The sequence below is a fragment of the Marmota monax genome, unplaced genomic scaffold, assembly GCF_021218885.2.
Source record: "Marmota monax isolate L192 unplaced genomic scaffold, Marmota_monax_Labrador192_F-V1.1 WCK01_AAM20220418_F8-fsc00012, whole genome shotgun sequence".
NCBI classification, from domain to species: Eukaryota; Metazoa; Chordata; class Mammalia; order Rodentia; family Sciuridae; genus Marmota; species Marmota monax.
This window is the reverse complement of record NW_026695227.1, coordinates 31,932,600-31,947,373: the sequence shown is the minus strand read 5'-3', so window position 1 is coordinate 31,947,373 and position 14,774 is coordinate 31,932,600. Positions and strand designations below refer to the sequence as shown.

The window sequence follows — 14,774 nt, the reverse complement described above, 5'->3', positions numbered from 1 at the left end:
CACAGAAACTAACTCTTAGAAGGAAAGTTTTTAACTCAATTAATTGTTAGTTAATATCTAGGAGTGGCAGATATACAATGCTTCTCTTTTCATGGCAGGTCAAAGATGAAATTAGATTATTCTTTGTAGGGTGTGGTTTGTCTCTTGAAATTCCCTGCCAGTCTTTACCAATGCTGCATTGCCTAGAGCAGCCTCAAGTGTCCTTAGTATCGAAGGGAGGCGGGAGGCGCACTTGTGTGCATATATAGAAGCAGGGCCGCTCTGGGAAAAGCCAAACCAGTTCTGCACCATGGGGAAGCAGCAGCCTAAGGAGGCAGCTCCAGCCTGTGAGCTGAGTAAGTAGCCAGCAAGTCTGCAGCAGCCCAGGGAAGCTGCCCAGCTGAGCAGCCAGGGAAGGGTGACAAGAAAAGCTCCAGTCCTTTAATATTCTAGATGCAGCAGAGGTTCCCAAAGGAGAGATTCTGATCCGGAGGGAGTCTATCAGGCATTTCTCAAACTCCACAGATTCGCTGTGGAGAGATTCTCTGAACTAATTTGTGTATTTTCTCTTTTCTCCAGGAGAAATTCTGTATGGATACCAGCCTGTGCCCGGAAGTACATGATGTTTGGCACACTATTTTTTTTTCTTTGTTCCTGAGGTTTTCCATTTTGCACTTTTGAGTTTTTCTTTTTGCAGTTCACATCCCTTTCCTCATATGTTGAACTCTGACCAATAATTTAAGTTTTCTTCTAGCAGTTTTTACATGAAGAAAGAAGCTTGGTTATCTTTGATGCTGTAAACGGTAGGGCAGTTTAAGGATGTTTTTGCTAGCTCTGAAGACATTGTAGAAAATTAGGATGATCTGTCCGGCCAGGCCATTTATTCTCTCCTTTTCACCAGTTGGGGCAATCATCTTCAGTGAAAGACGCTGGGCTGTGAGGTTGAGAGGCTGGGGATAGAGTGGGATTACTTTGGAGTAGGTAAGGATAAAGTGTGGGGTGAAGCGAGGCAGAGATATATGGAATGCAGGAAAACCACGTTGAGGCTTGGGAGTAGGACACATAGAGTAGTGGAACTGGCTGCACTGGCCTAGTTTCATGGTTCCTCCCAGGTGTGCGGTGCTCTTCTTGGTGGAGCAGTTGATAAAAGGATACGGTTCTGGAAATGGTCCTGCCAGTGGGCTATACCTTGTTATAGACCTGGTAGAGTCAGGTCTCCGGAAGAAAGGGGCTTGTCAGTACCTAATGTGAGACGGTGGGGGAAATCGGACAGGAATTTTTTTGTTTTTGTTTTTGTGGTACTGGGGATTGATGCCAGGACTACCGGCTTGCTAGGCAAGCGCTCTACCACTGAGCTACCTTCCCAGCCCATTTTTATTATGAGACAGGGTCTCGCCAAGTTGTCGAAAACTGGAGATCCTCCTGCTTCAGCTTCTAGAGTCTCTGGGATTATAGGCATGCACCCCCGCGCCCGGAGAGGGCAGGAATTTTATCTGACCTCAGGCTTCCCTCGGGCTGAGAGATCACAAGTTCACCCCTCGACGTGAATCTGGGTAGCTGTCAGCAGTGGCTCCGCAGAACTCAGCTTCTACCAGGCAGCTTCAAGCCCGTCCCACCCCGGTTCCGCCCCTGACCCAGCCTCTCCCGCCACGCCCCCAGCCCCGGCTTGGTGTGGGCGGAGCCTCTGTTCTTGCTCCTCTTGCCACGCGCACTGGCAGCCCCCGAAATCCGGCCAATGGGAATATGCAGCTGCAGTCCTATCGGCCAATCGCAGGAGGGCAGGGGGTTGGCCTTCTTGGCGGTGGCTCCCGGGATATGGAGCCGCCGGTGCTGGGGCGGCGTGTCAGGTGGTGGAAGAACGGGTAAGGCTAGGGGTAGGCAAGGTCAGGGGTCACGGCGCCCGGCTATCCGCAGGCGGGGAGGGGGGTGTGACGCCTCGAGGGCCAGCTGGGGAAGGCCCAGGGGCCTTTGTGCGGGACCGCGAAGGGAGGTGCGGGAGGGAGGGCCTGAGGCGCTCGGCGCAGTGACCGAGGAGCGGATGGAACCGCTTTATTCGAAGGAAGACCGAGAAGGGGGCGGGCGGGGTGGGAAGCGGAGGGCTTGGGGCCCTCGACCCTTCCGCGCCGTGACCTAGGACAAATGGCCCAAACCTGGGCTGGACCTGACTGCGCACGGTGACCCATGGTGGAGGGTGCGCTGACCCGCTGTAACGCGCCGGAGAGGCCGATGTGCTCAGGGGAAGGTCTCCCGCCGCCGCCGCCGCCGCTGCCGCTGCCTGGTTCGCGGGGCACTGGGGCCCGGTCAGCTGTCTGGGGCTTCCGCTGCAGCAAAAACTCTTTTAACGAGTCCAGCTGGCACCCCTGGAACGCCTCCCCCGAGAAAGGCCTGTGCAGGCCGTTCGTGTTTGTGTGTAGCTTGGTTCTAGGACTCTTTGTAAGATGAAATTCTCTTATTATACATTGTTTTCGGAGGAGTATTGTGGGTGAAAGAATGTGATATCTGTTAGAAGTGGAAAGCAAAAGCACACATATGGAAGGAGGAAATGGGTTTCTATAAATTCGGCCGGTCATAATCTTAGTGAATGTTGGTGAAACCAGGGGAAGTTATGTTTACCTTGATTTCTGTGGCATCTGTAGCTTGGCCAGTTTGCTTCTGTTCATGACTGTGTAAACCTTTGCACAAATTGCTTAGCCTCCTTTTTGTTTCTTTCTTTTTGGTACCGGGGATTAAATCCAGGGGTGCTTAACCACTGAGTCACATCCCCAGACCTCTTTTAAACAAGTTTTAAATTTTTATACAGAGTCTCACTAAGTTGCTTAGGGCCTTGCTAAATTGCTGAGGTGGCCTCGAACTCCCAATCCTCCTGCCTCAGCCTCCTTAGTGGCTGGGATTACAAATGTGTGCCAGCATGCCCAGCTGTATTTTTGTTCTACATACTAAAAGTGGAAATTGATGATATCAATATCGGGTTGTTGATGAGAATGAAATTATTTAATACAGTGCTTGGAATAGAACTTTGCAGGTAGGAGGGTTTTTTTAATACTTATTTTTTAGTTATAGGTGGACACAATATCTTCATTTTATTTTTATGTGGTGCTGAAGATCGAACCCAGTGCCTCACGAATACTAGGTTAGCACTCTGCCTCTGAGCCACAACCCCAGCCCTGGGTAGAAGTTTTTGTTAGTAGTATTATCTATATATGTCCCCTTTACCCCTGCAGATTCTAAAGTAAAGAATTCTGATCTTATTTCTTATCCTTTACTCACAATACCTAGGTCTATTGCCGGTGAACCCACCCTTAGGCCTGTTCTTTCCATGCACATCATTAACCCTGATCTAAGTGTGCTGTGTAATTATGTTGTGTAATTATGTGACTAGAGGCTTTCTACTTGGTGTTTTATTAAACAGATTGGAAACTGTCATTGTACTTGATCATATTCCATTCTAACTATATTTTTTAATGAAATTTTTGAACTTCATTGACTGTCTGCCCCCCCATACCCCCATTGGATAATATTTCATTCACAGTCTTTGCTCAGATAGTTTATTTTGGACACAGTACCAGAAAGGCCATGATTGCAGCATACTTGGTTTCTCATGTTCCTGGAACAGCTTTGGGACTCAGAAGGGGAATTTCTGAGCAGCCTGGCAGCATTTCTTATTAAGGAATAGGGAAACTTGATCTATTCTTATAATACTGTTAGGTATTCAGCAGTATTATCTTATAGGTATAGAGCTACTAAGCGACATTGATTCACTTTTGTCTCAGTGAAGGTTAAAGAATGGTATCCACCAAGTAGTATCTTTTCTGTTTGATATTCAGCACTGAGTTTGGGTAGGCTATAGTTCTGTTTATAATTTAGCAAGATTTATTGAATAATTAACATTAATTGGCCCCTGGAGAAACAAAGAAGAATCCTTAATCCTTCAGGTATCCTGACTAAAATAAAACAATATGTACGTATTATAAAGCACATTATTATTATTAATTATATTATTATTAATGACACCAGAATGGAATATAAAGCAATTGACCAGGAATAACAAAAAAATATATATCGTCTAACTTCTTTTCTGTTTTTATTTTTTGATGGTAATTGGAAATAAATCCAGGGTACTCTACCACTGAGTTATATCCCAGGCCATTTTTTGAGACAGGGTCTCACTGAGTTGCCAAGACTGGTCTCAAACTTTCCATCCTCCTGCCTCAGCCTTCTGAGTAGCTGAGATTACCAGCATGGACCACAGGGCTGGCCTTTTCCACTTCTAATTTAAGGTCAGAATGCTTTACTTTTTTTAGTGTAAGGAACAATATTTTCAGTACAGCATAAATTAGGATATTAGGATTCTTGTTCGTATGCTTATTAGTGGTAGGTCCTGTTGTATGGGGTTCTTGTTTGTTGTGGTCTCATCTCTATTACTTGGGTATTTGTTAAAACCCCTTGGTAATGAAAGGAGAAGACTACAAGTTAACTATTAATATTTTATTAGGCTCAAAGAGCAGAAGGAAGCATGTACAAGGCTGGAGAATCTTGTAGTATGTGTTGTCATAAATTTATTTTCCTTTGCTTTAAGAAAAGAAAGGTTGGGCTGGCTACATAGCTTACTGGTAGAGTGCTTACCCGGCACACATAAGACCCTGGGTTCAGTCCCCAGCACTGCAAAACAGGCGCAGGGGAGAGGGGAAGGGAAAGAGATGAGAAAAGACAAGACATATTGAGGAGCTGGGCATAGTGGCGCATGTCTGTAATCCCCACGCCTGAAATCCCAGCTGCTTGGGAGGCTGAAGCAGGACATTCGTGAGTTCAAAGCCAGTCTCAGCAATTTAGTGAGGCCTTAAGCAACTCAGTGAGATCCTGTCTTTTAATAATACAAAAAAGGGCTGGAGATGTGGCTCAGTGCATTCCAGCACCTGTGGGTTCAATCCCTAGTGCTTAAAAAAAAAAAAAAGATGTTGAGGAAAATATGTACAATTTTTAGGGGTCAGCCAGGTGTAAATAGCACATGCCTGTAATCCCAGGACTCAGGTGACTGAGGCAGGAGGATCACAAGTTCAAGGCCAGCATCAGCATCTTAGACCCTGTATAAAAATTTAAAAAGAAAAAAATTTGTAAGGGTCAATCTGCATTTGAGCTAGTATTTGTCATAATATAAGTGGGTTGAATATAATTCAATGATAATCATTTTCCATATTTGCCATAGAAAGCTACTTAAGCAAGTATGAGGGCAAAACATTTTTTCCTGAGGCAAGAAGTAGGTATAGACTTTTTAATAAGGCGTTCTTTTTTGCTAGAGAGAGATGTTTTAAGTTGTTCACAGAGCTTGGAGTTGTGTTCCAGGATAGAGGTGTCAGGCCAGGAGTCCTGGTTGGTCCCCCAAAGGGAAACACAACTGCTGTACAGTTCTGGTTAGGAGGAAGTTGCAAGAAATTCACACTGGTAAAGAGTGGGAGGAACAAAACTAACTATAAGCCCTGAAGGTAAAATTTCAGATGAGAAGTCAGGGAGGTTTGGAAGCTGATTAAGCTTCAAGAAAACTGAGGGGAGAAAATGAAGAGTTCCATTTAGTGGGTACCACACCCATCAATTTTGAAGTCTCTGGTTGATGAATGATATTATGCCTAAGAGATCAGTACTTCTTGACAGCCTGGCCACATTTCCCTTTACTGTTATCGCTTGTGACACCCAGACAGCCAGCTTCATTATCAATTATACTTTTCCTCCCCATATCTGACTCCCTCTTTCTTCCTTTTAACATTTTCATTCTCTCATTTTTGTTTTCAATCTTTAGACATTTTTAAAGTCCGTTTTTTTTGTTTGTTTGTTTTTCAACCTCAAAATAGATTCAAAGTCTGACTCAGGTGAAGAACAGCAAACTTGGTGTTGAGTGGAAATTACAGTTCTCTGGTAGGCCAAGTAAGATATTTCCAGTTTTAAGATTGTTACTGTGGCTAGTATCTTAATGGCCACTGTGATACAGAGGAAGAAAAGGAGAGGGAGACAAAGACAGACACTGTCCTGATTCATGCAGCACTGTTTGTATTTTTTTGGACTGGGTGTATGATGTGTCTTTTGGTTGAAAACAGAGAAAAATTCTAATATTAGAGTGGATTAGTGTGTTGTATAAGGTCTTTTTCTTAAACACTTACCAGAAGGGCTTTTCACTCTGTTTATTTCGCCATGACTTTCATATAATTAGTCTCCAACCTCTCTTTTTTTCCCACATTATCATTTTATATCAAATTATTTGTGTATGTGTGGGGAATTGAACACAGGACCTCATGCATTCCAGCTAGGCAAATGCTCTACCACTGAGCTAAAACCCCAGTCCTCAAATTTATTTTAATAAGAGAAAAATAAGGTAAATCTACTCTAGTTTAAAAAAAAATTTAAAAATCACATCCTCAAGAATAATTTGGAGGTTCACCTGTATTTTCTAAGCTGTTTATTTTTCCTCACCTCCAGAGGGAACGGATGGCATTTTGGAACTCATCAGGTGGATATCCATGATGGAAAGGCTCAGAAAATGATTTTTCTTCATTGATCTAGAATGAGAAAATAGGGGAAATAATAATCTGTCACACAACAAAGGCTGGTACTGGGTATGTAGCTCAGGGTAAAGCATGCTTAAAAAGAGAGAAGTAATCTCTGAACAAAAGGTTCAGAAAACAATTAGGTCTGTTTGAATCACTTAAATATTTTAAAAAGTTTTGTTGATTCCCAATTATTCAGATGATAGGAGCATACTTTTATGAAAAACATACAGCGTAGATATTGGATTAAAGTTGTGGTTTAGCAGAAAGCACCTTTTGAACCTCTTTCCCATCTCTCCTAAATGTCCTCATAATTTTCTCCCACAGCTTTCTTGTTATTTTTGCTACCAGAGCAATAACCTTCCCTGTGCATTTTTTAGATGTTGGAGGAGGAGTTGTCCAGTGATCTCAAAGTATATGTTTTTGATTCTCATAAGATTATGGATACCAAAGGAATAAAAAATGGAAATCACCACTGTCAAGTTATGAAAGAAAGTTTGCATAGTAAAATAATTTAAACCTAACATTTGTACCCAGTAAGGCAAACGGAACATTTTTTCCATATTTTTGGAAAATGTGCATTTTCTTCACATTAAGTGGTACCAATAAAAAATAATGATTCTCAAAAAAAAAAAAGAAAAAGTTGTGGTTTAGTACCACTAAAGTACTATCAAAGTACTTCAGCTTGAAAGTAGATCTTTAGGGCTGAGGTTGTGGCTCAGCGATAGAGTGCTTGATCCTCAGCACCAGATAAAAATAAATAAATAAAATAAAGGTATTGTGCCCAATTACAACAAAAAGCCAATATTAAAAAAGAAAGAAAGAAAGTAGACCTTTAGAGAAAAGAGAATTTTAGGAGTATCTGGAAATCTTTTCCTTTTCTTGGGAACAAATGAATTGGAAAAAAAATCACAATTCCTTGTTCTCTAATAAACACTTGAGTATTACTTTTTCAAGCCTTGATCTTGTGTCTGGCAGCTTCTGCTTTGTCACCAGCATGTCTCTGCACTGAACAGGGTCTGAGGAAAGCATCAGACGGGGCACTTTGCTTTCTTAGCCTTTGAACACCCCTGTTCATATTTATTTAATTAGTTAATGCCATGCAGACACTTTTTTTGGTTGCCTCTATGAAAGTTCTTTTTCTATTCAATGCTGCCTTTGATTTTGTTGCACTTGGGAAGTGAGGAAAAAGGGGGACAGAGGTGGGTGCAGTGGCACATGCTTGTAATCCCCCCACTTGGGAGGCTAATCAAGAGTATTGCAAGTTGGAATCCAGGTTGGGCAATTTCGCCAGACCCTATCTCAAAGAAAAATTTTTAAAAAGTCTGGAGGTGTGGTTCAGCGGTAGAGCACCCCTGAGTTCGATCCCCAGTAAAAAAAAAAAAAAAAAGGCAGGCAGGGGTGGATTTAAAGGACTATATTCCAAAACATTCCTTCCTAACCTTACAATTAATTTTAGGAAGACTGATTCAGCTCTAAAATCAAGTGAAATGGTTTTAAGTGTCTTTTTCTCTTTATGAGAATGTTAAAATAAATCATATTATTTAAAAATCAAACTATTTTTAAAAAAATATTTATTTTTTTAGTTTTTTTTAACAGTAGGGGAAAAGTTTAAAGTTGTAGCCTGTGTGGTAGAGCATGAAACTACCTTAGTAACTTAGCAAGGCTCCTAGCAATTTAGTGAGATCCTGTCTCACAAATAAAGGGCAGGGGATGTGGCTCATTGCACCTTGGGTTCAGTCCCTGGTAACAACAACAACAACAAAAAAGTTGTATATGTTTGAATAATTAGTACTTCAAACTTTCTTATGTGCTTTTTTAAAACAGGTTTGGATTGTCCAAATTGTTCTTCCAGAGTTCTTTTAAATGCTAAGAACAGACAGAATTATTGATAATTAGGTATTAGAATGTATTATCACCAATATATATATATATATTTTAGTTTTCATAGAGTTTCAAACTTGCAGGAATATTGCAAGAACACTACCAGGGAATAGATGTTTTCAAGACAACATGGTAAGAGTGGTAATCAGTGGGTACCTTGGTGTAACTGGGAAGAGGGGGCCACTTAATCCAAATTAGGGAGCCAGGAAATGCTTCTCTGAGAAGAGTGCGTCTGTTCTTTGCATTCAGGTGAAACTCCAAAACCATAATTTCATAATTTTATTGTCTATTTGAGCACTAAGAGAAACTATTGGTTAGTTAAGCTTAAGGCAATAAATGCCTGTCAGCTCACAGCTGCAGATCTCTGATTACCCATTGCACAAGTGTTATCAGAGAGTGCAACTGAATATTCCCAAAGTGTTGGTTTCTCTGAGAAGCTTCGTGAGTCCATTTTTTAAAAACTGAAAACGGGCTGGAGATCCAGCTCATCGGTAACATATATGTTTAGTAAGTGTAGAGCACTTTGATTCCCCAGTACCACATTGAAAAATAATAATAATAAATAATGTACCTGGTAAAAGTTTTTTCCCTAAGTCCAAAGAGTTATACAACATGTTTTCAGTAAACAGTCTTCCCTTAACTTGACCTTGTTTTTGCTCTCCCATTCTGTTTTCTTAGGAATAGCCATTATTTTGTCCAAAGGTTATATGAGATCTTTCTCATTTTTTTTTCTGTGTAAATGATGCATACTGTTTAATAAGTTGATGTTTTCACTTGACAGTATATCTTGGGGATTACTTTATCAATACATATAGACTTGCCTTATTTATAATGGCTACATGTTATTCTGTCCTATGAATGTGCAGTTTATTCAGCCAGTTCTTTACTAATATGCAGATTTGTTTTCCAGTATTTTGATACTATAAAAAATGTAGTAATGTCTTTGCGCATATTTCCATGTGTTTCATTCATATATATATATATATATATATATATATATATATATATATATAAATTTTAGTTATAGTTGGACACAATACTTTTATTTCACTTATTTATTTTTATGCAATGCTGAGGATCCAACCCAGGGTCTCACACAGGCAAGGCGAGCACTCTACCACTGAGCCACAACCTCAGCACCCCCTCATGTGTGTGTTTCTTTTAAGATTTATTCTTAGGAGTGGAATTGCTGAGTCAAAGAATGTGCAGGCTTTTGAAATTTTAGAAAATGTAATTTGATCAGCATTTTTATCCTGTAAAACAGTCTTATAACTAATGATAATGAATGGGATAAAATAGTCATACTTCATTGAAACTATGAGTGCTGTGTTTTCTATTGTTACTTTTTTGTTTGTTCGTTTGTTTTTAGTTAAAGGTGGAAACAGTGCATTTATTTATTTATTTTTATGTGATGCTGAGGATCGAACCCAGCACCTTGCATGTGCCAAGTGAGTGCTCTACTGCTGAGCTACAACCCCAGCCCTCTATAGTTATTTATTTTTTTGCCATTTTTTTCAGGTGTTGATGAACTTTTATTTAATTTACTTACTTATATGTGGTGCTGAGAATTGAACCCATTGCCTCCATGTACAAGGCAAGCACTCTGCCGCTGAGCTACAACTCCAGCCCCTATTGTTACTTTTTGATAGGAGGAAATGTACTGGATTTTAGAGAAGGTGACACTTGATGGTTGGGGGCACACTAGAATGTTATAGTAGGATTAATCATAATTACTAAAGTATTGCTTGGTTCATTTGGGTTGCTTGTGGCCTCTATCTTTTCCTTAATGTAGTGAAATGACTGAAACAACATGGTATTACAGTACTGGAGAGCAAAACTGCCTAATATTAACTTAATGTTACCACGTGGATCATAAATTATCATAGGGACTTAAAATTCTATGCAGCATACCAATCATAACTGACCCTTTCTGTTCCCTGCCCTGTTTTGTTCTATAGATATGTGAGCAGTGGGGCTTACAGTTTTTTGACTAAAAGCTGCAATGAGAAAATTGGAATCTAGAATCTATATTTTCTCTTGGTATAGTATGTTCTTGAGGTTTCAGAGAAGACCAGGCTTCTTGTGTTTTATTGACTCTGTGTGTACTTGGTATAGAAATGATCACTTAGAATCCCATTAATAATTTAGAAATTTATTATGAAACATTTCTTCCTTATTATTTTTCATTTTGAGACAGGGTCTCTAAGTTGCTGAGGCTGTCCTCTAAATTGTAATCCTCTTGTCTCAGACTCTGAAGTCACCCCACTATACCTGGCTAAATATAATTTTTTATTTTTTACTTTTTAGTTGTAGGTGGATACAATATCTTTATTTCATTTTTTTAAAATGTGGTACTGAGGATTGAACCAAGTGTCCCATGTGTGTTAGATGAGCGCTCCACCACTGAGCCACAACCCCAGCCTCTAAAGATAACTTTTAAAAGCCTGCTTTGGATAGAAATCTTCCTAAAATGTATTACACATGTCCCTGCCTTTTAAAATAGGCTATCAACCATTATTACGATGCAATTTAATAATTTAATAATTTCTGGATGTTATTGAATTTGTAAGAATGTTGTCAGACTTGACTGAAGTATAAGGAAGAGCTTTTTCTCATACCAAAAGCTAATTGATGTGCTTTTGAAATTTTTCTGATTCCTTATTGTGCTAAGTTCCCCTTTTCCTGTAAGAGTCATCATTTCAGATCTGATTTGTGGTTTCTGATTTATTGTGGTTTAAGATAACCTGATAACCTGGCTTATTGAATTACATGTAAAACAAATAAAAAGACTGGGGGTGTCAAGGGGCTGCGTTGATTGGAATCCAAGGGAGTGGTCAGAAATATAAATCCCATTTAGGTGAGGACTGTTGCAACTCACTGAAGGGCATATTTAGTCAGTGTTATTGGGCTCTTTGGCTAGTTTTTAGCCACTTGGTGGTTAAAATCTGACAGGAAAAACATAGTTGTCTGAGGTTATCTAATACTTGACATCAGTGACTATGGAGGGGAAAAATGATGTTTCTAAATTAGTAGGTGGTGGTATGTTTTGTACTCCAGAAGACAGATGACGTAAAAACTCTCTTCAGGTCTGAATGCTAGAATTCTATAAAATAGGTATAGAATCTGTTGGTTGATAGAAAAAAAAGAAAGCGAGGATTGCAACATATGGAGCAAGAGCGGAGAAAGATTACATTTTAGCAATGAAAGATGGCTAAAGGGATAGTTACTGCTGGGATTTAATGGAAGAGATAATCAATACATATCACCTTGTCTTTCCCTTTCTAAACTTGGAAGTAACCAAGAAGTAGATTTTAGAACTACATTGAAAATTTAAAAATCAGCCTTATTGGTGAGGTTGACTGGAGAATGTGTGGTAGATTTGTAGCCAGTTTACTCCAAAAGGATGCTGAGCATGTGGGACACCTCACTACCAGCCCTAGTCTTTCAGGTTGCTTACTATAGGACCCAGACAAGGCTGGCATCCCACAGACTGGGCCTAGTTCCACTGATACCTCACCTCTCCTTGAGAGCTCAGGAGAAACTGGACCATGGGTGATTCATTTCTTACCCAGTTGTCAGAGGGTTGGGAGTGAGACTGGATCATAGCTAACGTCTCTCCTTGGGGAAATTAGAGGCTCTCTATTACCAGTGTACTGGTGTAGTGCTTTGTTTGCCCTTCTCTGGAGATTAAACCATGAGCTTACCTTGATAGGTAGAACAATTATAAATCTGTCCTTAAAAAACTCATAAAACTGTGCTGGGGTTGTAGCTCAGGGGCAGAATGCTTGCCTAGCATGTGTGAGGCACTGGGTTCAATTCTCAGCATCATGTATCAATAAATAAAATAAAGGTCCATTGACAACTAAAATTAAAAAAAAAAATCTCGTAAAACTGGGGAAGATTATTCTGGTTTTAGACGTTTGGAGGCAAAGACAGACTGGGTAATTGCCTAGCAGCCTCTCAATGAGTATTTATTTAAAAGGATTACCTAAATCTGTAAAATAACTTTTGCTTCAATTTGGTTTTGAAGTCTTACCAGCAAAAATATGATTAAGGCTTTTCTATTTTTGTAAATATTTCTCATACTGAAAGCTATAATTATTTTCAAGGTGATTTAATTCAGTAGAAGAATGTTCTTTTCTTAAAAAAAGAGAGAAAAAAAAAGGTTCAATCATACAGAGAAACAAAATGCTGATTCTGAACTTGTTTTATTTTTGCTTATTCTTCTCCCTCCCTTTTTTCCTTTCCAGAATCCTATTCTAAGAACACGGGTACTCAGGTATCCACCATGGTACTGGGTCCTGAACAGACGATGCCAGATGGTAACTTTGAGCTTTGTGTTATTATCCAATTTTTATTCAGAATTAGTCTTATGTCAAAACCAGAAATTTGCCATATTTTCCCTGTTATCTGTTCTAACAACTCCATTCAGGAGTCACATCTAGTGACTTTGGCTATATGAAATGTAGGTTTGTAACTACAGAGACCTGCCTCATCTTATTTCCAATTCAGAGTTGAACTACATTTTGTTTCACGTTTGGTTTCTGTAGCATTCTTGCAAGGATAACACTGTTCCCAGACTTGGCCTAATGACCTTTGGAGTGCTTTGGGCATTCATGATATTTTCTAATGTTTCAGATATGTAAGAACAGTAAAATACAGAGTGAGTCCCTTATTCTGTATTTTGTTGGAGCTTCTCAAGTGCTTTAACCAATCCTTTGTAATTCTGAACTTCCCTTTTGGAATTTCCATTCCTTTTCTATAAATATCTTCAGCCAGTTAAGTGATGTGGATGGATCACCTTCCTATACAAACAAAGCTCTTGGTTTTCTAGTTGAAGGTTGTAAGAATTTATTAGAAACATAGAGAATAGAGCTTTGTGGTTCAACATGGTCATATCATGTCTGTGGCAAACTAGACTTTATATATTTCTGGTGGGTTGGCTCTTTTCTCCTGGACCTACCCTCTCTGCACTTAGGATTAATTGTGAAATGCAAGTCTGTAGGAAACACTGATATCAGGCTGAGATGGGCCCTGCTATCTTGAGTGTGCTGGCAACCCGTGACCAGCAGCTCTTCACTGTACGCCTTATTCAGGATGCAAAGTGTTCCTACTCGGTGGTTGCCCACAGCATCAGATTTTACCTTAAACTGTGGCAGGATTTTGTAACTTGTATATTTTTTGAGAAACCTGATAGAGGTGTAATGTCCAAGAATGTTTATTTGAGTATGTCCTATCAAATAATTGGGTGAGGTAGATATGTTTCAGTAGATTGACTGACTTTTTTTCTTTTAAATGTTAGGATTTTAAGTTATTAGTGGGGTTTGTCTGGGAATGTTATATTTCAAGTCCTAGATGTCAATGCTTTTAGGGGAAAATGAAATGATCCTAAAATTACCAAGTAGGAGTATGGAGTAGGAAAACCACTGAGAGATTAGTGTTAAAACTGATCCAGTGCTGAGTGACAGGACGAGCAGGCTGAGGGGGATTGAATAATGTAAGGCTTTTTGTATTACTTTAGTTTGTTACCATGTGAATGTATTATCTAGTCAAAGAAAAGTTTATTTTAAAATATAGGTAATAATAAACTACAAAAAATCTATCAAGCTAGATCAGATTAGTCTCTTGTGTATTCAGGTATTAAAAATATTTCATTTTAGATGTCAGAGATTTTAAGACCCTGGGTTAGATACAGCATTATAGCACCACCACAAAGAAAAAGAAAAAGAAAAAAGATTGAATTTCAGTATTACTTAATATGAGTTGTTAGTGTATTTTGCTCATTTTAATTCATTTCTTCTCAAATATGTTAATTCAGACAGTGCTTCTGGAGACCATGGGGACTCTGCCAGTCTTGGTGCCATCAATGCTGCCTATAGTAACTCCTCACTTCCACAGTCCACTGGGCAGTCGGAGGAGCCATTCACCACCTACTTTGATGAGAAGATTGCCATTCCTGAGGAGGAGGTTGGTGACATATTTGAACCAGCATATTATTGTCTAGGGAAATCTTGTGTGTGAAAGATTTACTAGATGACACATGCTCAATAGCTTCAGGTCTCATTTTTGTAGCCAATCTCTGAAGACTAGATTTTTAAATTAGAATAAATAAATTATTAAGGAATATGAGGGCCTGAAACACAGTTAGTTGCTAAGTGGTACTAGGGAGCTCCCCTGTCCCCACATGTGGCTCTTAATCCTGTTTAGATAGTGCTTGGGACCAAAGGTACTAATTTTATTAGTCTGATTTTAGAATGAGATGCTGATGGAAAGAGCATGGAAGGCAAGGGCTCTCACTTAGAGAAATGATCAGCTTGTCAATAAGAGATGGATAAGATGAAGTGAAAGTTGGACCCATTCAATATCTAACCCTTAGGC

The 14,774-nt window shown here is 39.6% G+C and overlaps 1 protein-coding gene across 3 annotated transcripts in view; it reads left to right on the top strand.

Moving 5' to 3' along the window:
• The first annotated feature begins 283 nt into the window (after positions 1-283).
• LOC124087329 (natural resistance-associated macrophage protein 2) overlaps positions 284-14,774 on the top strand; it is a 37,193-nt gene continuing 22,702 nt past the window's right edge. For 2 of the 3 annotated variants that reach the window (XM_058576381.1, XM_046436180.2), the window contains exons 1-3: positions 1,692-1,841; positions 12,647-12,718; positions 14,215-14,363. In XM_058576381.1, coding sequence (XP_058432364.1) covers positions 1,715-1,841; positions 12,647-12,718; positions 14,215-14,363 — 348 coding nt within the window. In that variant the 5' untranslated portion in view covers positions 1,692-1,714. Of the gene's footprint in view, positions 336-1,691; positions 1,842-12,646; positions 12,719-14,214; positions 14,364-14,774 lie in introns of those variants that run through there. The other variant, XM_046436181.2, reaches the window with a different exon arrangement.